Here is a 23962-nt window from a genome sequence, read left to right as displayed (position 1 = left end):
GAAAAATGATGATATCACTTTCTCCTATCTTTTGGCTTTCAGATTATTATGCTCAGTACTTCCCTCCTACAGGGCATTTCCATCAATCAGAAAGAGGGGAGACTTAGGCTTACGAGTGAGTTCTCTATGGTCTCACCCAGAATTGGAGATGGGACTTCCTTCCACAGTCCCTTTCTCTCTATGTAGGTTCAGAGGAATTTGGAGGGGGCTGGGATGCCCAAGTAGATTTATTTTCTGAAGGCAAAATTCAGGTTTGGCAGAGAGATATAAAGGACAGAGGTGGCATTAGAGTATCAGAGCAAAACACCTAAATATCATGAAGAGATTTTTTTTCTAAACCTGGCCTTGACATGAAGGTCAAGATGACTTCACCCTCAGGTGCACTTTTCTTTCACCCAGTATTTTTGTAAAGGTAAGTCCCCAAGTTCAACCTTTCATTGGGAGTAGAAGAACCTCAGGGCTAGGCTTGGTCCAAGACAGAAGCAATGGACCAGGCCCTACTCATTCATTGCCTCTGGTGCTCTGGGCACTACCTTCCCCTCCACTAAGGTTCACCTTCTTATCTTTCTCTGTTTCTCTTCCAGCTCTTGCCCCCACAGCCACCTTTTTCTTCTCTTCCCTCTAGCCCAGGGTTTCTTTTTTGGGGGGAGAGTACAAGGGATTGAATTCAGGGGCACTTGACCACTGAGCCACATCCCTAGCACTATTTTGTATTTTATTTAGAGACAGGCTCTCATTGAGTTGCTTAGTGCCTCACTTTTGCTGAGGTGGGCTTTGAACTCTAGATCCTCTGGCCTCAGCCTTGAGCCACTGGGATTACAGGCGTGAGCCACCTTGCTGGGCTAGCCCAAGGTTTCTTAACCTCAGCACCACTGACATCTTGGGCCATGTAACTCTTCGTGGTGAGGGGCTAGCCTGTGCACTCAGTATACTTAGCAGTAACCCTGGCCGTTCTGCTAGATGTTGTAACTCCCCTCCCCCCCAATTAAGACAATTAAGGATGTCTCCAGATGTTGGCCACTATTCCCTGGGGACCAAATCATCATGCAGAGCCCCTCCTCTACTCCTTTTCCCCTTCCCTTGGAGCATTTACTGTGTGAAAGACACAGGGTCAAGCCCTTCATGTATTTTACACAAATGCTTCTCAAAATTCAATGGACATGAGAATCACCCTGGGAGTCTCTCAAAATGCACATTCTGATTCAGTAATTTTGGGAAGGACTTGAAATCCTGCATTTCTAACAGGCTCCTATGCATTGTTGTTGCCTCTGGTTCATGGATCACACTGAACGCAAAGTTATATGTGATTGTGTCCCTGTAGCCCTGTGAAGACTCCATTTTACAAGTGAGAAAGCGGAAGTTCACATCTTGGAACCCAAGTCAGGTCTGCCTGCCTCCAAAGCCAGTGGTCTCAGTGGATGTTGGCCAAGGTCCCTGAGCTTTCTTATTGCTTCCCCTCTTGGGCAGTGGTGCTGTGACAGGCTCCTGGAGGCTGAGGCGCAGGCCTGCGTTGGCTTGGAATATCCATGTTACATTCTCCCTTCCTTAGAGTGCGCTGCTTCTGAGCCCAGGTGGATATTCTGGAGCTTGCTGAGCCATACCACTGCCATGTGACCCTGTTCCAGCCTGCCTGCTCTGGAACCAGCTCATCTAGCCTGCCCATCCACCTGTCAGCTGGGTGCTGACCTGTGGCTCCTTTTCCCTTTCTGCTTCCTGTCTCCTCCCATCATTGCTCCACACTCTCACCTGTCTTTGGATCTGCTTCATCACTGTCTTGTCATTCTTCTCATAGGAGGCCGGGGTGTTTAGGAATGCTCTAGGTCCTGAAGCAAGGGAAAGTGTGACGAGTCCCTGCCTAGGGCAAGATGGAGGAGGACTCAGCTGGTGACAGTGATGGCCAATTGGGTGCTGGCTAGGGATTGCGCATGTTTTGTCGCTTAAGAAAACAAACAACAGCACGTCTGCCAATGGGGGAGGGGAGCCCCCCCCCCACGGAGCATGAACACAGTTCTTTCTTCTCCATCTACCTGGGGACTGCTATCCTTCTCTTATCATTCCCACTCCATTTCTGCTTAGACCCAGTTTAAGGAACTCAGAACATTCATATATAGAACAGGTGTAACAACGCCTTTTTTTAAGTATAGTCTTATTTAATTTTTTAAAATTATACAGTAAAGGATTTTGTTAAATTTTAGCTCAATTTTTTTCTTAAGATTTCCCAGTAAAGTGCAATGACCAGTAAATATGGCGCAATTAAGGTTATTTCGTAAGTTGACCATAGCATTTCCTGTTAGGTAGCAAAATAAAAATTAAAATGGAACTTAATTGTTTAAAAATATCATAGTTATTTGTCGATCTATCCTAGGCTTACAGTTTTTTTTTTTAATCAAACAGTGAAAACAAAATTTCCATATAAACAACTGTCTAAGAAGTCTTAAACTATTGGAGTCTTCAATGCCTTTTGTAAAGAGCCAGAGTGAATGCCCCAGGCTCTGAGGTCCATAGGCGTTCAACCACAGCTGCTCATTTTGTTATTGGTAGCACAAGAGTAGCCAATGTAAGTGAATAATTGGGTGTGGCTATGTCCCAATAAAACTTTATTGGTGGGCACTGAAATCTGAATTTCATGTGTTTTTTCATGTGTCACAAAATATTGTTCCTTTTCTTGATTTATTTTTTCCAGTCATTTAAAAAGGTAAAACCTATTCTGAGGTGAAGGGGTGAAACAAGGCTGGTCACAGTCCTCACATTCCACTGGCCTCCTCAAAATATTTACCACTCTTAGGCGCATCATCTGTTTCCAAGAGGGACAAGTACACACTGGGCTTCTCTGGTTGCTCCGACTATGCATTATCTTGTTTCATGGTGTATTCTACAAGGCAAGCGTTCATCAAGACGAGGTTCTATGGACTACATTTTGGAAAATGCTGCTCCAGCTGATGCCCTCATTCCACAGGCAGGGAAACTGAAGCCAAAGGGCCTCATTAGCTGGAGCTGTGGTCAGGTCTTTTGATGGCCTCTGCTGGGCTTGATATGCGATATTCGACACTGCCTGCATCCCCTGGGTGAGCCCAGTCAGCACTGCACAGGCCAGGGCTACTCTAGCTCCCAGCTTTTCAGGCTGGTCTATGTAGACACTTTCTTATTTTTCCTAGTTTCTAGAATCTAAGGAGAAATATGTTTGGGTTGAATGACTTTAACCCTAGGGACTGTGAGTAGTGCATGTCAGAAAACACTTCTAAAAGTTCCTGGCCCCAAGGGACTGAAGGGGAGGCACTTAGGGGCTAGCCTTAGCCTCTGGGCTACTGACCCATCATGAATTAAGCATAATCATTGAATTATTCTGACATCATAAGACTGGTATGCTCTGTGTACAGAATTTAAAAAGCACCTCTCTGTCACTGTCTTTTCTCCTTATACCTGCCCTCTTGGAGAAGTAGGACAGATTTTTTTTTCTTTTTCTTTTTTTTTTAAGTTTTATAGATGTAGAAACTGCAGCTCAGAGAAGCAAGGACACTTGTCTTTGACCACAGAGACAGTGGGAGAGCCTGAATTCAGACCCAGGTCTCATCTCACCTCAGGGACCGCCTTCTGTATTGCTTCATTATCTTAAAGTGAAGGGTGACTAGACAATTAAGTATTCCATGACAAATAATCCTCTCCCCACCTCCTTTTCCTCCTCTGTCCCTCCCCTCCCCAGCCCCGTTATATACAGGAAGGGTCCAGTCACTTGGTGCGTGGTGAGGAAGTGTGGCTTAGCTTACTTGTCTATAAAACCAGACCAGCTCCCTCCAAACAGCCAGCCCTGGGGTGTCACTTACGGAGCCTGAGGTGAGTAATGGGGGATTCTGGCATCTTTGTTCTGAAGCACGGGGCTGCTGCTTTACCTGGGGCTGGCAGTCATGGGGGGATGGCAGAAGTCCATTTAAGTGTTTTTTAAGGACAAGATGTGATGGGTTGAGGAGATGTTTCTCTAATTCAACACCACGAAGGAAGGCCAGGAGGATTATGAGACCCAGAGATGAATTTTCAAGAGGAGCCACAAAACCTGTAGAGTTTGAAAGAAGGGAATGGAAAGACTTTGAAGGAGATGCTGAAACACAGACCCATGTGAACACTGGCCCTGGACACCTATTCCCTTTCCCAGGTGTTGGTGATCATTCCAAAGGCAGGGCTTCTCCATCTTCCCAGTCTGGGGGTGGGAGGCTCTTTCTTTAGGTGTGAGAACAGGGCTTGGAACAGGAAAGGTTCTTCAATGGTGTTGGAAAGAAGTAGGAAGTAAAGAGTGTGGGAGATGGAGAGGGAGGAAAGAAGAAGAAAAACAAAGGGCAAAGAAAGCACTAGAAAGAAATTCTGTGCATACAGTTATAAGTAGATCAGGGTGCTGAGTTCCTTTGCTGGGGAGCCCTTCACGGAACTCTGATTCCGTTCTCTCTTTTTTTTTTTAAACAGAGAGGGAGAGAGAGAGAGAATTTTAATATTTTATTTTTTTTAGTTATCAGTGGACACAACATCTTTGTTGGTATGTGGTGCTGAGGATCGAACCCGGGCCACACGCATGCCAGGCGAGCGTGCTACCGCTGAGCCGCATCTCCAGCCCCTGATTCCGTTCTTTTGTTCAGTTACTTGCAAAGCCAGTTCTTAAGAGTCCGGAGTGAGTGGGTTGGTTGCTGGGTGTGGTGGCGCATGCCTGTTAGTTCTAGCTGCTCAGTTCTAGCGGCTCGGGAGGCTGAGTCAGGAGGATCACAAGTTCAAAGCCAGCCTTAGCAACTTAGTGAGGCTCTAAGCAACTCAGCGAGATCCTGTTTCTAAATAAAATATTAAAAGGGGCTGGGACCAATGGAATAGAGAAAGGAAATCAGGGGGAAGGAGGGGAGGTACTGGGGAATGAAACTGATCAAATTACTATTTTACTTATGTTTTTATTGTGTGTGCATATGAATATATTATAACAAATACCACCATTATGTATAACTATAATGTGCCAATAAAAAGAATTTTTTTTAAAAAAAAAGGGCTGGGGAAGTGGCTCAGTTGTTAAGTGCCCCTGGATTCAATCCCTAGCACTCCTAAAACAAACAAACAAAAAAGAGTGAGCTGGTCAGCTGAGATGGTAGAGTGACCTGGCTGTATTTTCTGCCCCCTCCCTTTGGGCCAGGAATGTGATGAGGTATCAGGGGTAGTCACCTCCTGGGAGGAGGGAGGGAGACCTGTCTTAGCGTGCCTGGGCAAATCTCAGATAAGTAAATATGGAAGCAACACTCTCCTGAGTTTGGGCTCGCTAGACATGTTCTTTGGCATGTTCTTACTTTTTTTGTGGGGGGGGGGGTGGTAGTGGTGGTGGTCAAATTCTAATTAGCAGGCTGGAGGCCTGGGATGGCTGTAATGCAGAAGGAAGTGGGTACAGGGATGTGGAGATGGAAATGTGGAGTGGAGGAGGGCAGGTGGAGAGACGGCAAGACCAGCGTGTATGAAATTGAGGAGCCGGAAGCTTTAGCCCCACCCCAGTGCACCCCAACAAGCCCCACATCTGTAGTATTCAAGCTTGGGAACCCATCTGTTTTAGCCTATTTCTGTTTCTCTAATGGAGAATATCTGAGATTGGAAAATTTTTAAGGAAAAATAGTATACTTGGCTCACAGTTCTGAAGGCTAGGAAATTCAAGAACAGGCAGCCATATCTGGTAAGGGTCTTCTTGTTGGTGCTTGCAGCATCCCAAGCAGTGGGCAACTTGGCTTTTATAACAGACTTGCTTTTAGATGATCCATTAACTTATTAATTCATGGAGGGCTGAATCCTCATAATCTAATCACCTCTTAAAGGTCTCACCTGGCCCCACTTCTTCATACCTTATGTTGAGATTTTTTTTTTCAATATGAGTTTTTCTTGGGATATTCAGACCATGGCACACTCAGGTGCCCTGTCTGTATGCTCCTGAGGTTGGTCTAGACAGACTCACAGAGCATTATACTGGGGTGTATCCCTCCCGATCAGAGGTCATGCCTCAGGAGAAGGCTCCCTTTCTTTCAGCAGGATCTGTCTGCTCTTTCTTTGCTGTAGATGAGCTCTTGGTTGCAGATGGTCACCCTCCCTTGCCTGAGCCTGATCCTGTTTGTCTGGAGCCAGGTACCAGGGCTCCAGAGCCAAGAATTCCAATTTGGGCCCTGCCGAGCAGAAGGGGTCAATCTCCAGCAACTGAGGGAGGCCTTCTGGACCATCCAGGAAACTGTGGTGAGTGCAAAGATGCTCTGGATCCAGCCATGGGGATAATTATGAAGACCTTCACAGGTTGCTCATCAGTTTTCTACATAAGAACTCAAGGAGGTCAGGAGGCACTATAAGCCCCTTGGTACCCTGAGAAAGCTGAAGCTTAGAAAGATGTGGTCAGCCCCTAGTAAAATAAACAGAACTCAATGGAAAGAAATATGCTGATTTGTTCAGGCTTCATCCTGAATGGTGGGCTCTGGTTCTAAGTTCAAGATCTGAAATGAATGGCTGGGCTGCAGAGGGAGCTCCAGGTGCAGCCCCTCCTCCCCCATGTCTCCTCCTTACCCTGCAAAATACAGAGCAAACCAAACTGACTTATTTCCTCTTGTCTCAAATGACTAAAAGAATCAAACAGGTCCTTCAGCCAAGTCTGTGTTCAGACCTGGGATTCCACATGCCTGTGTGGGAGTGAGGGGACACGCTTAGTGATGTTCTATACATAAGACTTGTCCCCCCTCCCCAGGGGCTAGCTCAGCACCACCCCTCCTGGGTCCTCCTTTGGTCCCTCTGGTCTCTGGCGCCTCATAGACTGGTTGGATTTAGGGGTCTGGGGAAGCAGCTCATACTTGTGGGATTAGCTTCCTCACTGACCCCTAACCTAGAGACATCTTTTCTTTCTGTTCCCCAAGCAAGCTCAGGATAACAACACCAGCGTCCGGCTGCTGCGCCAGGAGGTTCTGCAGAATGTCTCGGTAATCAGATGGTGGTCAAGGACAATACCTCCTTTTGTGGGGCTGATGGAGTCCTTCCCAATCTACCCTGGGCTGACCCTATACAGGGTAGATCTGGCCATGAGCCAGAGAAGCGTGCAGATGAATCACTCTGTGGCGGTTGAGACTTATAAACATCTTTCTCCACTGAGCCAGAGTGTTGTCACCAGTCTCTATTTCACTTTTGCTTATATAAACAATGGGCATCTATTGAGCTGAACCTTCTTTTCCACTAATATGCTTTTCTCTTACCTATTTCTGTCTTCTCATTACCCATCAATTCAGTGAGTGAGTACAAATGTACTGAGCCCTGATCCCTAAGAGGTGCGGAGCTTCAAGAGCTGAGGGGGTTGTAGTGCATTGCTGTTGAAGAATGTTCGTTTTTCTCATTTCTTTTCCTATTAGTCATTTTCCCACCAACTCTCCACCACAAAGTCCAAGTTCAAGTGCTTTCAGGGTCCCTGACCTCCCCATATTAGGGAGGCTGTGTGGTGCAAAAGAAAGGGAATACTAGCTCGATGAGGAGTCAGGAGTTCCAGACCCTCCGTCTGTGCCTGCCACTGACAGCTGTGTGACTTTGGGTGGGTCACCTCCTTCCTGAGGTCTGGGTTCCTCCTGTGAAACAGGTGTTATTCTCTAGGGCCCCTGAAGTTCCTTCAGATCAAACGTTCATCATCTCCTAGAAGGCTCCTGCCCCTACTGTACTTATCTTGCCTTGGGTTGCATATGGTCGTCCCTCCAGGGTGGGCAGAGGTTTCTGCTTTGCAGTGACTCAATCCTCCCCCAGGATGCTGAGAGCTGTTACCTTATCCACGCCCTGCTCAAGTTCTATCTGAACACCGTTTTCAAAAACTACCACAAAAGAGCTGAATTCAAGACCCTGAAATCATTCTCTACTCTGGCCAACAACTTTATTGTCATCATGTCAAAACTTCAACCCACTGTGAGTAGAACAAAGCTGGGCCTTGGAGTCGGCCAATGGTGTGTTTTGAGAACACTCTCTTTCCTTATCCGGTCCTGGCTTCTATTCCACAACAGGGAGTTATGGGGGTTATGGAAAAAGAGTGCTGGGTTCAGGCCTAGGTTCTGCTTCTGATCAACTGGGTGACACTTTGCAAGGTGCTCAGCCTCTCTGGCTTCAGTTTTATCATCTGTTAAATGAGCATGACACTTCTCCCTGGAGAATTAAAGGAGATAGCTTCTGCCACCTGGTAGGAGTTGGGCATTGACTACTCTGAGGATAGCTCAGCTCTGTCCTCTCAGGCCTTGGGACTCTTTGTGGCATCACCATCATCATCATTTAATTCTTGGCTCAACATTTTTTTTTCTTGTTATCCAGCAGGAAAATGAGATGTTTTCTGTCAGTGAGAGTGCACACAAGCGGTTTCTGCTGTTCCACAGAGCATTCAAACGGGTAAGGCTAGGAGCTGGGAGTTTGCTCACCTAGCAGAATAGCTCAACCTGTCACACTAAGGAGCCTCAGAGACCTAAAGTGGAATTTAATATAGGTGACTCCACCAGGTTTACCCCAAACCCACCTGACTTAGCAGGAACATAGGCATATTTATCTCAATTAGCATGTACTTTGTATAAGTGGCAGAAATGAAGTGGTCTTTTGTTCCCCAGCTGTTATCAAGTTAAAATGCTATTATATTTCCCTACCAGATGATTTCATTATTGGGGACTTTCCCTGTGAGAGAGTTTTATGGGTACTTGAACTGGGTAATGAAAGAAGGCGAGGAGTCACCCCACCCACCCCCAAACACATCTGCAGTATTTTCCATAATGCTCAACTGGTCTCATGTATGAATAAAAATGATGGAAAATTATATTGTCTCTTCCTAAATTTAGACACACACACACAAAATAATCCAAATTTCATTCTCAGTACCTCTCCCCACAAGTTATTTTTTTTTCCAAAACGTGATTTTGATCATACATTAGCCTATAAATAAATGGTGAAGAGCAAAATACATGATGGAAAGAGGCCACCCTGGCTCATTTCCTCATTTGCGCAGTGGACACAGGTGGTGGGCCATACCCACCCCAGGCTGCATTCTGTGGTTCTTGTGGTTAGGGGTGCTGAGTGCTCTTGTCCTTTACCCAACGCTACTCTGTGGCTACCCCATGGCTACTCTCTTTATCCTCATCCCTGAAGCAGACAAACACTCAGATGGGGACAAGGGATGGGCAGGAGAGATCATCAGAGACCATTCCACAGGTGACCCAGCCCTCGATTTGGAATCATGTCTGTTTCTGACATGGCAGATTGGAAGGAAAACATTCTCTGGGCTAACGTGGCTGACCTCTGGCTCTCCTTTCTCCTTAGTTGGACATAGAAGCAGCTCTGACGAAAGCTTTGGGGGAAGTGGACATTCTCCTGACCTGGATGGAGAAATTCTACAAGATCTGAATGTCCAGACAAGAATCATGAACTTGTTCATTCTTCATGTAATTTCAAACAGGTGTCCCTTCCTGTGCGGCTCACTGGGCACTTCACACTCTTGGCCATGGACCCTACTGTTGTCCCAGGCTTCCCTTCAAAGACTTCATTCTTTCAGCAGCCCAAATGACAGTCACAGGATGCTGTGAACAATCTACAAAGTGGATTCCTGTATTGATTACAACTCCATTTAATTACTGCCAGTGCTTCAACTGAAGTTATATTTATTTGCAAGGTGCTAAATTCCCTGAAGGCAGCAGAATATAGTGTGCCCCATATTTTCCTTTTTATCTCCCATGATCCTTGCTGCAGTGTGGGGCAGTGGGTAAGTGCTCAATTAATACTTAATAAACTGGATTTTATTTTTTTACCTGTGTTTGAATTTTTGAGGAACAACGAGGGATGCTAGGATATAATATTGAACTTTAACACATGGAAGTCATATATCTGCAGGGGTACAACATTGGGGTGAGGGTGAGCATTAGTTTGAAAAGTAAATGATGGAAGATAACATGTTGATTAAAGTGCCTGGCACAAAGCAGATTGTCACCCAACATTTCATTTCCTGCTGCACTCCCTACCCCTCCCCACCCTACCCTACTCCACCATCCCTTCTCCCTGGATCCCTCCCTTTCTTCTTCTTGTCATTTTTTCCTTTATCTGATACTTGAGAAAGTGACAGCAACAAGCTGACATCACTGATGGTGTCTCTGTGCCTGGAGGTACTGTCAAATCTGTGATGACATTTCTTGCTAATAAAGGGGGCAACTCATCCCAGATCTGGCAGTGTGTTCTCCCTACTTCTGGGCAAGTGCCTGGGGAGACTGTGTTGTGTATCAGGGAAAGATCTTCTCAATGGCAAGAATGGTCATTCTCAAGCTCTAACTGTACTTTGTAGTTCACATCAATCCAAAGATAGTATCCAACTATGACCTTGCCCCAAAAACTTAAGAGAAAGATTACACTTAAGAGCTGCTAGGAGGTAGGGTGTCTCCTTTTCCGTGACAGAAGAGCTACTGCGGAGCCCCTGATCCTCCAAGAACCCCATGCTACTTTCCTTCCCACTTTGCTATATGTTGTCTGGACCTGGCAAAAAGATGAGGGACATTTTTAAAAGCAGAGAGAGGTAATGACTTGGGATGGCTAAAACAGACCAAAAATGAGTGTTCTATCAGTGTTAGGATGTAGAAGAAGGGTAAGGAGGAGACAAAGACTGTGTCTAAAAGAGCAGGAGCTGCTAGGGTCAGGGTACTTTTCTATAGCAAATGAGGGAGACTTAGACTAAAGAGGATTGGGATGGATATATATATATATATCTCACTATCACTACCAATGTTGGTTCTGAGAATGTAGGATACTTTATAACATCAAAGTAAATTGGACAGGAGATAAATAGTTTCACACTAGCAAGTTCCAGCCTTTGGGTCAAGGCAAAGTCCTTCCTAGGAGTGTTATCATACCAGGCCCTGCCTAGCTCACAGGGCTGAGGCCCATCCTCATGAAGTGCAACCCAGAGGCTGTCTGTTTGTGTGAGGCCTAAGCTTGGGAAGGGCTTCTGAAATGGCAGCTATGCCTACACTCCATACTAATGCCATGTGATCTAGAGCCAGAGCGGCAAAGTCCCTGTGACCAAAGACACTGCAAATGCCACAGTCTGTTACATGGTTTGAAAAGGAAGCAGGCAGCATTGAGACAAATGCTATGCACACCCAGACTCCTCGAGGCACACAGTGGGGTACAAAGGTGTGCAAGATTTTGTGGGGCAGAGCCATGCTCAAGGCACAGATAGATGGGGGCATGTGAGGTGATCAGGGCTCTGTGAGGGGATGGAGCAGTCATTGGAAATTAGCAGACAGACAAGACTTATTGTCATCAAGGTGTGGCTGCAGGGGTACAGCTAGGAGGGTGAGTCAGGCTGGGAATATTGATGTAATCATTTGACTCAGTGTCCTCCCTCTTGACAGCAGGCTGGTGGCAGATGCTCATATATTCACAGCTGGTCTTCAGAGATGGGGTATGGAGCCAGGGAGCTTCGAGCACCTAGAAACACCAAATAAGCATCACTGAGTTTGGGTGGATGGTTTTAGTATCTTTCCAGCTGGGTTTCCATAACAGGAAATGGGGGGCATGACAGGGGGGACTCTGAGTTCTAGAAGGCAAAGACAAAGAGGTAGCTGATTTCCATCAAGTGGGCCAGCCTTGGGGATTTTCAGGGTGGTATCCCACCCTAAATACCTGGAAAACACTTAGAACTAATATGGGAAGGAAATGCCTTAAATGGAGCTCAGATTGAAATCGTGTGGCTAAGCATGGGTCTGAGGAGACCCAGCTGTCAGAGGAGTAACCCCTTGGAGATAAAAATGTGACTTGTGGAACAAATATGCATCTTCTCAGGGAGGAATTTACAGGTACAGTGATTCACCCTTGTACCTCTGTAAGAGCTTGGAGAGGCCATGACATGGCATTCCAGAAAGGGGCTGGGCAGGGAAGGGGAGGAAAATTGCTGACCATGTGGCACTGTGGTGCTTCTCCTCCTCCTCAGACAGATGGCTTCTTCCCTTCAGATCATCTACCTTTAGTATGATTAGTTCTTAGAGGACAGGGCTGTGCCAAAGACCCCAACATGGCACAAGTACTATAATATTCACAGAAATCCATGGTAGGGACTGTGATCACGTACTTAAACACAATTCTACGATCAGGATGTTCAGGACCCTGGATATAGTGAGCACTCATGGAAAGGAGCTTTTATGTTTTGTACTTTCCAAGAGGGGAATGCAGAAGTAGCTTGCTTCAAAAACATCTCCTAGCTGGGTGCAGTGGCTCACACCTTTAATACTGGCTACTCAGGAGGTGAGGCAGGAGGATGGCCAGTATGAATCTAGCCTGATCAACTTAGTGAGACCCTGTCTAAAAAAAAAAAAAAATACAAAGTGTGTGTGTGGGGGGTGGGGATATGGTGTGAATGGGATGTAGTTCAGTGGCAGAGTGCTTGCCTAGCATGTATGAGGCTCTGGGTTCAATCTCCAATACTGCCAGAATAAACAAACATAATCCCCCATTGCCTTTTACAGTTCATCATTTGAAACTGACTTATTTGGTTTTAAAATGAATTTGTTCCATCAATGTTTTTGCCCCGATACTGGGAATCAGAGTCTCAAGTAGGGAGGCAGGGTAAGCTGTGAGAAAGGCCCCTGCCCAGGAGAGGACTGTGTGGTCCCAGCAGATTCAGAGGAAGGCTGGTGGATGGTGGAGTAGACAAACACGGTGGGACCATTCCTAAGCTGCAGTGAGCTTTCTCTAATGGGGTGGGGAGGAGAAAGCTCAAGACACTGGAGGTAACTGGTAGAGCTGGGTATCACTCTCTCCTTTTCAGCAAGGCTCATGATTGCCAACCAGAGACGACCTTTCACAGCTTCCCTTGAAGGCAGAGGTTGCTGCTTGACTAAGCTAATTAAGGTCGATAATTAAGCTAAATAAGTACAAGGAATATGTGAAACTTTGGGGCCATGGTCTTAAAGAAGCACTTCTTTCTTTCTTGGTGGGCTGGAATGTAGATATGATACTAGAGACTGAGTATTGACCAGGGACCAGGACCATCCAGAGACTGAGGGAGCAGAAAGTCCCTGCATGACTTCATGGCTCAGGCCACCCCTTCCTGTCCCTCTGATTCTTTGCTTGAGAGGAAAATAGGCTGCTAACTTTGGAGCCATGTGTTTGGGGGTTTGTTACATGAACTTAGTCAACACTCTAATTAAAACTTGGCTTCTCCGTGGTGACAGAGAAAGAAAAAAAATGGCATTAGTTCTTTTTTGGGTATTGAAACCAGTATTTTAGTCACTGTTGGCTTCTTTAGAAAATAAAAGGTTTTCTTAATTTGGGAAAACAAAATGGAGGGATAGATTCAAGGCTTCTTTCCTAATGGAAACTCTCTATGTCCATTCCTTGATGAACCCTCCTCACCCAAGTTGTTTAATCTTGTCTGCTGAGTCACTTTCTAAGTTAAGCCTGACCTCCTCCAGTGATGGGTAAACTACCTCATCTCATCTTAGGGTTTACTAGAAAGTTTTTCCTCACATTAAGATGAAACCCTCTTAAACCTCCCAGTAAACTAATTTCTTCATTTGAAAGTTCTTCAAGTAGCTGCAGTTTATCATGTATCATTCTCTAACAGCTAGTTAACTAAGAATACCACAATCCCTGGGGAGTTGGTCTTCTGACAACACCAAATAAGGGAATGGATACAACTTGTCCCCCGAATGGGCCCCAGGATCTGGGGTAAGATCTTGCAAGATGGAGCTAAGGCCCTGCTCTAGTAACAGTGCTCTCTCTGGTCCATGCCCAGAGTTGGGGGCGCGGGTTCGGGCTGAAGCTGCCAATCAGAAGACGGGTGGAGCTTACCTGTGGCGGGGCTGAGGGCGCAGATGTTCCAGGATCCGCAGGAGGGACCTGCCTCTGGCCTAAGGGGGATGGGAGTGCTGACGTAAGGGCGAGATGGAGCCTCCAGTTCCGCCCCCGCCCCTCCCCATCTTGCGGGAATCCTGAGGATGTAAGGCGGCGGCGCGGGGTGGGTGGGGGGAGTCCTGCTCCCCCAGAACCTGGAGCCAGGCGCATCATCTACGCCCGCGCTCCTTCTGATCTTCTGTAGGGTCACCCGCCAGCCACCAGCTTCCGCTCACCGGCAGCGTTAGACTCTGGAGCGCGCCGGGGGCAGGCGCTGTAGATGTTCTGGGAGCGCGGCCGCTGCAATCTGGGCCGCTGCTCCCGGGGCCGCTGGGAGGCCTCCAGGGCGCGCATCCTCAACGCCATTCGGCGGACCCGCCTGGAGAAGGCTTCTCCGTGATGACAGAGAAAGAAAAAAAATGGCATCAGAGGCCCGAAGCCAGCTTTCCTCTCCTTCCCCAAACTCAAGGCTGCTCCCTCCTCGATGCTTGGAGACGTCAGACCTATAGATGCTCAAAGTGTGCGGGACACTGGATGGATCGTCTTACCCTCTCCTGAAGACCAAAGGTCTCAGGCCGCCCTCCTCCTCGTACCCATTCCCAGGTCACTGACCTTCGCCCCACTTCCCTACACCCCAGGCTACTCATCGTTATCTTCCGGATTTTTGCTGCAAAATCAAGCAGAGATCAGAACCGTCTGGAAGCTTAGCTTTCCCACCCCAGCCCAGAGCCCAGCTGCTCACCTCTCTTCCTTTGAATCGCTCTTTTTACCACCAGCCCCAGAAGGGCCAGCAGGAGAAGACCCAGGACAGTTGGGATCAGGATGTGAAATCCTTGATCCTCCCTTCCAAACTCTGAACCACGGTTGAATTCTCTGGGGAGGGAAGGAATGGGAGAGAGAAAGAGAAGGTAGTAAGGGAGATAGGTTTAAAGAAGCACTTTCTTGTGGCAGACTTTTTAAAGACAACTCTCAGACTTGTTCCTTTGATAATAGAATTCTTTCCACTCCCCCCCCCCAAAGACTCTTGTCTGTGGAGTCAGTAAACTGGGGTTCAAACTCAGATGTACCTTTTCCTGGATTCGTGACTTTGAACAAATCTCTAACTTCTCTGAGCCTCATTTCCCCACAAATCTGTATCATTCTCATTTTTGCAGAACTGTTATTAAGATGATACAAAATAGTGGATATGAAGAATTTAATGCTCCTGGCCTACAGCAGGAGACAATAAATGCCAGTCCCTTGCCAACACTGTGCACCTTGGTTTACTCACATGGTTATTGAAAATATTAAATAAGCTATAGTGTTTTTTTTTTTTTTTTAACTAGGGATTGAACTCAGGGGCTACTGAACCACATCCCCAGATTTAGAGACAGGGTCTCACTGAGTTGCTTAGCACTTTGCCTTTGCTGAGGCTGGCTTTGAACTCATGATCCTCCTGTTTCAGCCTTCAGATCCGCTGGGATTCCAGGTGTGCGCCACCGCACCTGGCTTGAGCTAGTTTTTTATTACTATGAAAAGATGTTTTTCTGAGTGCTCCCTCTTCCCTTTGTTTTCTGTACATACTGAAATCTTACTTTTCTGGAAGGGGTAGTGCATAGTCCTCTTTTCTTCCCCAATTGTGCCAAGCCAAAAGAAATCTCATATATTTCCAGTTCTCATGTTCTTGCCCATTACAAACTTGATCAGAGACCCCAAATAGTATCAGGGGTTCTAGTATTATCTGAAATCACTTAGCTCTCACAGCCTGTTTCCCTATTTATAGAACCCCAAATAATGTTGGAAGTCCCTTTCCTCATTAACTTGTTTGTGATTGCTTAGGCATAAAAAATTCCAATATTAGAGATTTTCTTTGCCACCTGCTATAGTGCTACCACCTAGTGGTTAATTGCTGCCTTCCTTCAACTGCACCTGAGTCTTCAGGCTGGGGCTGTCCACTAGCAATGTAAGTCACATATGTAATTTTAAATTTCCTAGTAGCCACATTTAAAAATGAAACAGATGAAAGTAATTCAGACACTTAATAGCTTATTAGTTCATTTGATTCTCATTTAATTTTCCCCCATCAAAACAGAGTTGAATGATTCTGAATGTGAAAGACTTGAGTCTATTTCTTTCTACAGACTCAGTGCTAGAACATTAAATGCTAATGAGATTCATACCTGCTATATTCATAGGTAGTATATTTCACAGTGGTCTTCTACAGACAAGATTAAGAAGGGTCTCTAATAATGGATGTTGCAGGAAGATTTTAGTGGATCTCTTGACTTTTGCCTACTTTACCTGGCTTTGAAACCATCATGGATGATGGGGGCCTCTTACCTCTGCCCATGCAACCTAGTGTGCTGCTTGTAGCTGGCCCCTGGGGGCCTGAGCAGCCCCTCCTGAGTTGAAGTCTTTGATGTTGTGGTGGGTGGCAGAACGGTTGAGGGCTTGGCAGCTGCTACTGAGAATGCTCTGGATTCTTGAGGATGATGAATTATTGGTGTGGTGGGGGAAGGGTGGGGCTCTGGAGGGTTGTCAGTCCTTTGGGTTGGTGTGGTAACTGCAGGAGATGAAAGAAAAAGGGACCTTCCATATACACTTTACTCTAGTCTCCAGAGGCACTGGGCCACCAGCTCTTTCTTCAATACATTCTTCTCTTTTGCCCAGACTACATTTGTTCCTAGGGTCCTCATGGCCTGAAGTGCCTTCAGAGCATACCACCTCTATGCAATCAATTCTGTATTGGCTTCGAATACCATTTCCTCCAGGAAGCTCCCCATCTCATGCCTTCCCAGGAAGAAGAGCTTGCCCTCCTGTGAGCATGGGGAGACCTTGTTTGTAGTTCTCTTCTCACTCTGCCTTGTGCTATATTTGTTTATTTGTTCTCCCCCATCACACACCTATCAGTAACAACCATAGCTCTATGAACTTCCCAATTACACTATTCCTTTTGGCAATCAACAGGGTCCCCTCATGTAATAATATTCAATTAATATATGCGAGGATATGATGGAAATATTAACACGTCATAAATGCATTTAAAACTAGAAACATACTGAACTATGAAAGTATTGTTAGTATAATAACCATTTATCTTTTAATTGAAAAATAGAGTTGTTAAAATCACTAGACACCAGCAGGTAGAATACAACCCTGTGGGCAGCAAGAAGACATGATGACCTCCAGCTGGGAAACGTCTGCCCAGTCATGGGTTTGGCAGTCATTCATAAAAAGAGCTGATTTTGTGAATGGAGCACACGCTCCATTGCTTGTGGTGCCACCTAGTGGTGATGTGCAAGTTCTGCAACTATGTCAGGGAGTCGTGGCTTTAGGATAGGCTTGGAGGATGTAAAAGCAGGTCTGTTGGGCTCTGTTCTGCTGTGCTCTGCCACTCATGGTGAGCTGGACATCCACCCACCTCCCTCCTCCGTTTCCACAGTGCTACAGCATCTTCCTCATCTCTCTTACTCATGCTTTGATGGACTGACCTTTGGATGTGGATTCAGAAGAACTGGCATGTGCAACCATCTGGAGCCAAGTGGGCATCCGCTGCTCCAGAAATTTATGAAACCATTTTGGAGGCTCAGATATCAGCTCCTCCTCCCAGAATGGATTGTACTCTATTGGAAGCAAGGAGATTATGTTGATGGTATCTGGAGGAAAGATAGGCCTGGAGAAGGGACTGTTGGCGTAAGTAAAAGCTGACTCAGACAAGGTAAAATGGCAGTGAGGGCATGAGAGCAGCATTGCTGGAGGGGAGCAGAAAAGGAGCTGGTCTTGGGGCCTTCCTGACAGAGAACTTTTTCTCCTAGCACAGCTAATATGCCCTGAAAAACCATCAGACACTATTGGGACTGTGAACTGTTGAATTAGTTGCTGCATTTGTGTAGGAAATCACTGGAGAAGAGGAGAAAGGCTGGATGCGTGAGAAATAAAGGACCAGACCAGACAGTAACAAATCTGGCCTATAAATATGCCTTGATAAGTGGGTGTATTTCCTTTATATTCATCTCTGATATATCTCATGGAACAGTTATATATGACGGTTATGTCCTTGGCTTCCAGTTTTCACTGGTGCTCAAACTCATGTCACCTCTCCCCTTGAACCCTGGATGGGACAGGCGACCCAAGGTCAGCATCTCTTATCCTTTTGCCTACTGTGGATAGACAGTTCTGTGGGTCAGGAGGTTAGTGGACTATGAAGTTCAACTCTGTGGATGCTAATTGTTATTGGGCTGGCTAATATGGCAATAGCATAGAAGTCTGGAGGACTGTTATTTAGATGGCTGTCTCAATCTTCCTAAGTGGAGACATTTTCTGAGTGGGCTGAACCTGCTTGCAAGCAGCGGTGGCACCTACCACTGTGGACATTCAGGGTGACCTTCTGGGTCTTGCCCCGTTCTGTGTGCGTGCCCACTCCGCAGGCATAAACTCCACTATCACTCTCGGTCAGTTCTGTCATCTCCACTAGGAACAAATTCTTGTGTAAGCACGGCTTCAAAGTGACTCGACTGTCATATTCCTTCTTGATGAAGTTATTGGATACCACCGTGGAACAGATTGCAGGTTTCACCATCTCCCGGCACAGATACATCCTCACGTTTATTTTAGGAAGTGGGCACTCGATGGTAATAGATCCACCCAGTTCTCCATCCAGCTTTACTTCTGGGAGGATCTTCAGAGCTTCACATACTGCAGAAGAAGGAGTTAATGCAGAGGGGGCCTCATTCCCAGTCATATCCCCAACTCTAACTCTCTCCAACCCTAGCCCAAGTTCTAGCCCAGCCTCACTCCAAACCATGGCCCCATCCCCATCGCCAGTCCAACTTCAGTCAGTCCTCAGCCTCAACCTGTCATGATTTCTTCCCTTATCTTCATTCATCTTTTCCCTTGCCTAACCCGATTTACCACCTCAGGCTAAGTCCTTACACACCCGTCCCCCATGACCATACCTTAACTTAGCTCTTTGCCTCATCACTAAATCCATACCCATAAGGACCCAGACCACCCCTATGAGAATATGATCACAACCACAACACCCACTTCAAGGAGAAATAATGTGCCTACGGTGACCCCAAATGGCATATAACCCCCAAGGGACTTCAGCCTGAGGCTGGGAGATGCAGGTCAGTTTTGCTGCAGTAGGTTTTTCTCTCCAGGTTTGTTTTGGTCATATTCATTCAGCCAGTCATTTATTCCAACAGTTCTCCATATTCAGTCATTCAGTAAGTGTCTACTGAATGCCTCTCATGAACATCTCTCCCTTGCAGAACAATCATTTAGTGAGCAATACCAACAGCCAGCCAGTACAACACGGAGTGATCAATTCCGTGACAGAGAGAGCACAGTATTCCTTGGAAGGAGCAAGCAGGGGCCCCTGATCCAGTCTCTTGTAGGGGGTGGGGTAGTTAGAGGAAGGTTATTTTGGAAGATATGGTGTCTAAATTGTGATCTGAAGGAAAGGACATAGAGGGCAACTAAGAATTCTGATACTTGTCACCCAGTGGGGAGCTCAAAGGAATGTGTGAGTGAATTCGGGTGTGGGTGTGGGCACACTGTGTGTTGACAGGGTGTGGAGCAGGAAGGGATAAAAGATGTGGGTTGCAAGAGTCTGACATTAAAAGGCTTGTGCTTTAGGTGAGAGGTCTCATGCAGCTCAGCCAGCTATAGAAGAGGGTAAGGCCTCAATGATTAATTATTAACTAAACAGGTCCCAGTAAGTGTCTGAATATTTTCAGGAAGAGGATTCATAAGGTAAAATGTGTGTGTGTGTGTGTGTGTGTGTGTGTGTTTTGGGGTGGGTTGGGATGGGGTGCAGGGCTGCAAAGGAGAAGTCTTCCAGATGGTAAGAATGGTCCCCACCAGGGTGGGGATGCCAGAGAGAACAGAGCACATCTGTGGATGTGGATGGAGAGAACTCCTCCTGCTTAGGGAGATGTATCCCCAGAGCACGACTTCAGGATAGCTGCAAGGAGTTCAGTCAAATGAGTGTCAAGAAAAGCATCAGGAAAGCAGTGAGACTTGAGGATTCTGGATCAGGACATCCCTGATGGGTAAAATGGGTAAATGTGCACAAGGGTAAAGAGGTGGAAACCATCATGGGAGGAGAATGCAGACTACAGGGACTGGAGAGGGAGCTCTACGGGAGCCCACTGAAAGTGTAGCCCATGTTAGCATGGTGGGAGAGCTGCAAGCATGAGCCCCCACATCCTCTTGGGCCTGTGAAATCCTCCCCTCCTTCTAGGGAGAGCAACATCCCTTTGGCCCAGCTAGAATGGCGGTGCTGCTCAGGGGCAGACTGAGGTGGTATGATTTAAGCACTCTTTACACCTTTATATCTTCCATTCCCTGCCCCACCCCTCTGCCTTCTCAGCCTCAGTTTGATTAGCCATCCATCATACACATATATCCCACTACCTCTCAGAGTGTCTGACACTGCATTAAAACTCCATTCCTTTGGGCCCTTAAGACTTTTCAATGCAACAATTATTTGAATTTATTCTATACTGAAGGCATCACAAAGAAAGAACTTTTGAATAAAAATCCATTTTGATCCTTAAGGAGCTTATAATTTAATTAACCAAATAAACACATACGGAGCCACAATATGAATGTAATCAGTATTCTGAGTTCAGAAGCGGGGGCTCAGGAAAGTCTTTGAAAAGGGAGTGGAGACTGAGGTGGACTTTAAGGAACTCATAAGAGGCGAAGGTGAAATGAAGGATGTTTCTGGTAGAATGAATAACATGGGCAAGGAAGGGCAAGGTGGCAGGGGTGTGTAGCACATGTTCAAGGAAGAGTCCTGTTTGGCTAGAGCAAAGTGCAGGAGAATGTGTCAATACATTGAAGGTTTTGCAAAGAACAATCCTATGACTAGAGTCAAGCTGTTGGAAGATTTACCTGATCAGGCTGAGAGGGTGAAAGTGGGAAACATAGTTGAGAGAGGATAGTTGTGCATTTGACCCCTTTCCTTTTCCTCTGTGACCTTGCTAGTAGAAGCTGCCACTGCTTCTCATTCTGGTAAGCTACACAAATTGGCCATTGATTGGACCAAACTCTGGTTGGGACTAAATGGGAAGAGGTGGTTAAAAAAAAAGCCATTCTGGCATTTTGTGGCTGATATTAGAAACACTTATGGCAGATGAAATAGCCCATTTGGATGGGACCAATGAGGAGTCGGAGGTAAAGGGTTAAGTATGTAGCTGTGCCTCTGGTCTTTGTGGGTTGTTAAAGTGGGGTGTCCAAGAGACAGTTGCCAACTGAAATATGAAATTCAGAAAATAGAATGGGACTGTTGAATGGATTAGGGAGTCCTCCTTTAGAGTTGAAAGCTGGAAATTCAGGAGTGAAAAAGATCTATAGACAGAGAATACGGCAGTAAGAAGAAAGATCTTTGGAGGCACCAGCTTTAAGATCCCATAATAAAGGTAGAAATGTCTAGGAAATGAGATACCTTCAGCCCTTGAGAATTAACAACTGGCTAAACAGTACCTGGAGTGGAGAGAGGAGCACTAGCAGGGAGCAGGGGTGCTCCAGTGACTCACATGACCTCTGTCCTTGTACTGGTTTGCAATTGAATCCATCAAGGAACATTAGGGACGGAGATGCCTGGCGATTGATTGCCTGTGGCCACTTCATAAAAAGTGTGAAGTGTTTCCCCAGAGTACTTACCTGGCAGGAAGTAAAGTGACCAAAGCCAGAGGTCCATGGTTCTTTCCAAAGCCTCTGGAGCAGGAGCAGAGACCCACTGCCAACCCGAGAGCCCTTCACCATCGGGAGCTTGAAAGAGATTCTGGCCCCATCGAGGGGCAAAGGCTTGAAAATGAGGAAATGACAACCTGTCTTGTTTGCCAGCTAGTCTTAGCCTAAAAAAGAAAATATCAGCAAACCACAGCGGAAGTCAGGAATTGAGAAAACATGCTGTGTTGGGTGAGAATGGGTCACCAGGGTTCAAGGGGCCTCTAGGAAGCTCTCGAGATTGTTAGCGAGCACCAGCCTGGTATCTCTTTGCCTTCATACTTTTTCTTGGAGGGGCCTCTTGTGCTTTATATGTATCCATTAACTCCTGAGCTGAGGGCCTTTGCTTTACCCCTGTTTTCAGGACAAAAGAGCCTCATCTCCAATTCTTCCCATTGGATGGAAGCTGTGTGGACAGAGGTTTGGACCTGAAGCAGAAGATGCTGGTTGTGGTCCTTATCAGTCACTGGTTAGCTCATTTGAAGAATACCTTTGAGCACCTACTATGTGGAGTTGCCGATCATAGATCTGGGGCAATTCAGTACTTTTCTCTGAGTCTTGATTTCTTTTCTTTTCTTTCTTTTTTTTTTAAGAGAGAGACAGAGAGAGAGAGACAGAGAGAAAAATTTAATATTTATTTTTTAGTTCTCGGCGGACACAACATCTTTGTTTGTATGTGGTGCTGAGGATCGAACCCGGGCCGCACGCATGCCAGGAGAGTGCGCTACCGCTTGAGCCACATCCCCATCCCAAGAGTCTTGATTTCTTTACCTAGAAAATATATGAAGGTGGGACTAGATGACCCCTGACATTTCCTCCTACAGAACATCATCCCTAGTTCACTCTGCCATCCCTCATCCCTCATTTCCCCCAGCTATCTACATAAGGTAATTCCCTCCAGCAGGGACCCAGGCCACTATCCAGGGACCATAGGAGCAATGTCACAATCTAGTTTTGGGAAAGCTTTTCTGGACCTCAGTTTTCTCATTAAGAAAGTAGGGAGGGTCTCAGCCCTGCCTACCTCACACATCTTTTATGATGCCCAGCAAAAATTACAGATGTGAAAGAGCTTTAGGAGTCCTATTTCAAGTGGAGACGTGCTGCACTGTTACTGATCAGAGGGTTCCCAGGGCCTCAGTCCTTGGTGCTTCATTCCTGGATGTCAGTTCCCACCTCCAGGTGCTGCAGCTTCCTGTGCCCATGGAGGATTCACGCTATTCCTACACCACCTCAGGAAGGAGGCAGCTGACAGAGCCCAGGGCTCCTCAGGGGCTGTGTGCATCACAACCCACTCGCCCCCACACACCAAATTTGTCACATGCTCTCCAAAACAACAAGTTCCCCCAGTTAGGGGTCCATTGTGAGCAGGTGCAGAGGAAGCGTGTGTGGGCGGGTTGCCTGCCCTGCCCTGCCCTGCCCTGCTCTGTTCTGGCTAGATCTACACTGGCTCAGAGGAGCTAGGTCCTGCAACCAGCAGATGGGCCATGATGTCAGAGGCCTCTGTCAGGCTAGGGGGCCAGAGGTTTCAGCTGGGATCAGCTCCCACCCTCCCTCCTTAGAGGGCCCTTCAGTGCCCTGTAGCTGCCAGGCTCTGCTGTTTGCTGGGACTGTCTTGGGGACCCAGGGAGAAAAGAGGGAGGGAGGGTCCTAATATAAATGAGTGAATGTGATGTGTGTGGCTGTGGGTGTGAGAGCTTGTGGGTGTGAATGTGTGAGTGTGCACAAGCTGTATGGATGTGTATGTGTATTGTGAGATGCATAATTGTATAGTGTGTGTATGATGGCTACGAGCGTGTGAGTGTGCAATGTGTATTGTGTGATGTGTGGAGTGGGATGAGCAGTGCGTGGCACGTGTGTGCATGAGTATGATGTGTGTATGAGTGTCTGCAAGGACCTGGGTGCACTGCGCTGTAGCCAGGCCTATCAGGTGGAGCTGGAGCTCTGCGAATGAGCCTGGGTAAAGAATTTCCCACATGTGTGGCCCCAATGAAATTTTTAAAAGCATCACATGGGGTTAAGAGCAAGAATTGGGGTTCTGAAATGAAATTATGGCATTTTCCCATAAATGAATGGAGCTGGAGACTGTCATGCTAAGTGACATAAGCCAATCCCAGAAAACCAAAGGCTGAATGTTCTTTCTGATATGTGGATGCTAACTCACAATAAGGGCGTGAGGTAGGGAAGAATAGAAACACTTTGGATTAGACAAAGGGGAATGAAGGGAAGGGAGGGGGATTGGGAATAGGAAACACACTGGAATGAATTGGACATCACTTTCCTATGTTCATATATGAATACACGACCAATGTCATTCCACATCATGTGCAACCAGAAAAATGGGAAGTTGTACTCCAGCTATGTGATATGTCGAAATACATTC

The 23962-nt window shown here is 46.5% G+C and overlaps 2 protein-coding genes across 2 annotated transcripts; one reads left to right on the top strand and one right to left on the bottom strand.

Annotated features, from left to right (window-relative positions):
- Nucleotides 1–6060: 6060 nt before the first annotated feature.
- On the top strand, nucleotides 6061–9390 carry IL24 (interleukin 24; the record flags this gene model as incomplete). The annotated part of the gene is made up of 5 exons (XM_081300302.1): nucleotides 6061–6231; nucleotides 6897–6959; nucleotides 7765–7920; nucleotides 8317–8391; nucleotides 9307–9390. 5 exons carry the CDS (start codon nucleotides 6061–6063, stop codon nucleotides 9388–9390), a joined length of 549 nt encoding a protein of 182 aa, XP_081156428.1.
- Nucleotides 9391–11164: 1774 nt separating this feature from the next.
- Nucleotides 11165–21562, bottom strand: FCMR (Fc mu receptor). Its single transcript, XM_081300295.1, has 8 exons — nucleotides 21517–21562; nucleotides 18205–18537; nucleotides 17334–17465; nucleotides 16183–16405; nucleotides 14606–14736; nucleotides 14100–14252; nucleotides 13822–13880; nucleotides 11165–11460 (listed from the first exon to the last, which is right to left on the bottom strand). The coding sequence occupies exons 1-8, from the start codon at nucleotides 21551–21553 to the stop codon at nucleotides 11293–11295; spliced, it is 1236 nt and encodes a 411-aa protein (XP_081156421.1). The 5' UTR covers nucleotides 21554–21562; the 3' UTR covers nucleotides 11165–11292.
- Between the last annotated feature and the right edge of the window lie 2400 nt (nucleotides 21563–23962).

This window comes from Spermophilus citellus (genome assembly GCF_964194105.1).
Source record: "Spermophilus citellus genome assembly, chromosome: 6".
Lineage (NCBI taxonomy): Eukaryota > Metazoa > Chordata > Mammalia > Rodentia > Sciuridae > Spermophilus > Spermophilus citellus.
This window is presented reverse-complemented; position numbering and strand designations above follow the sequence as displayed.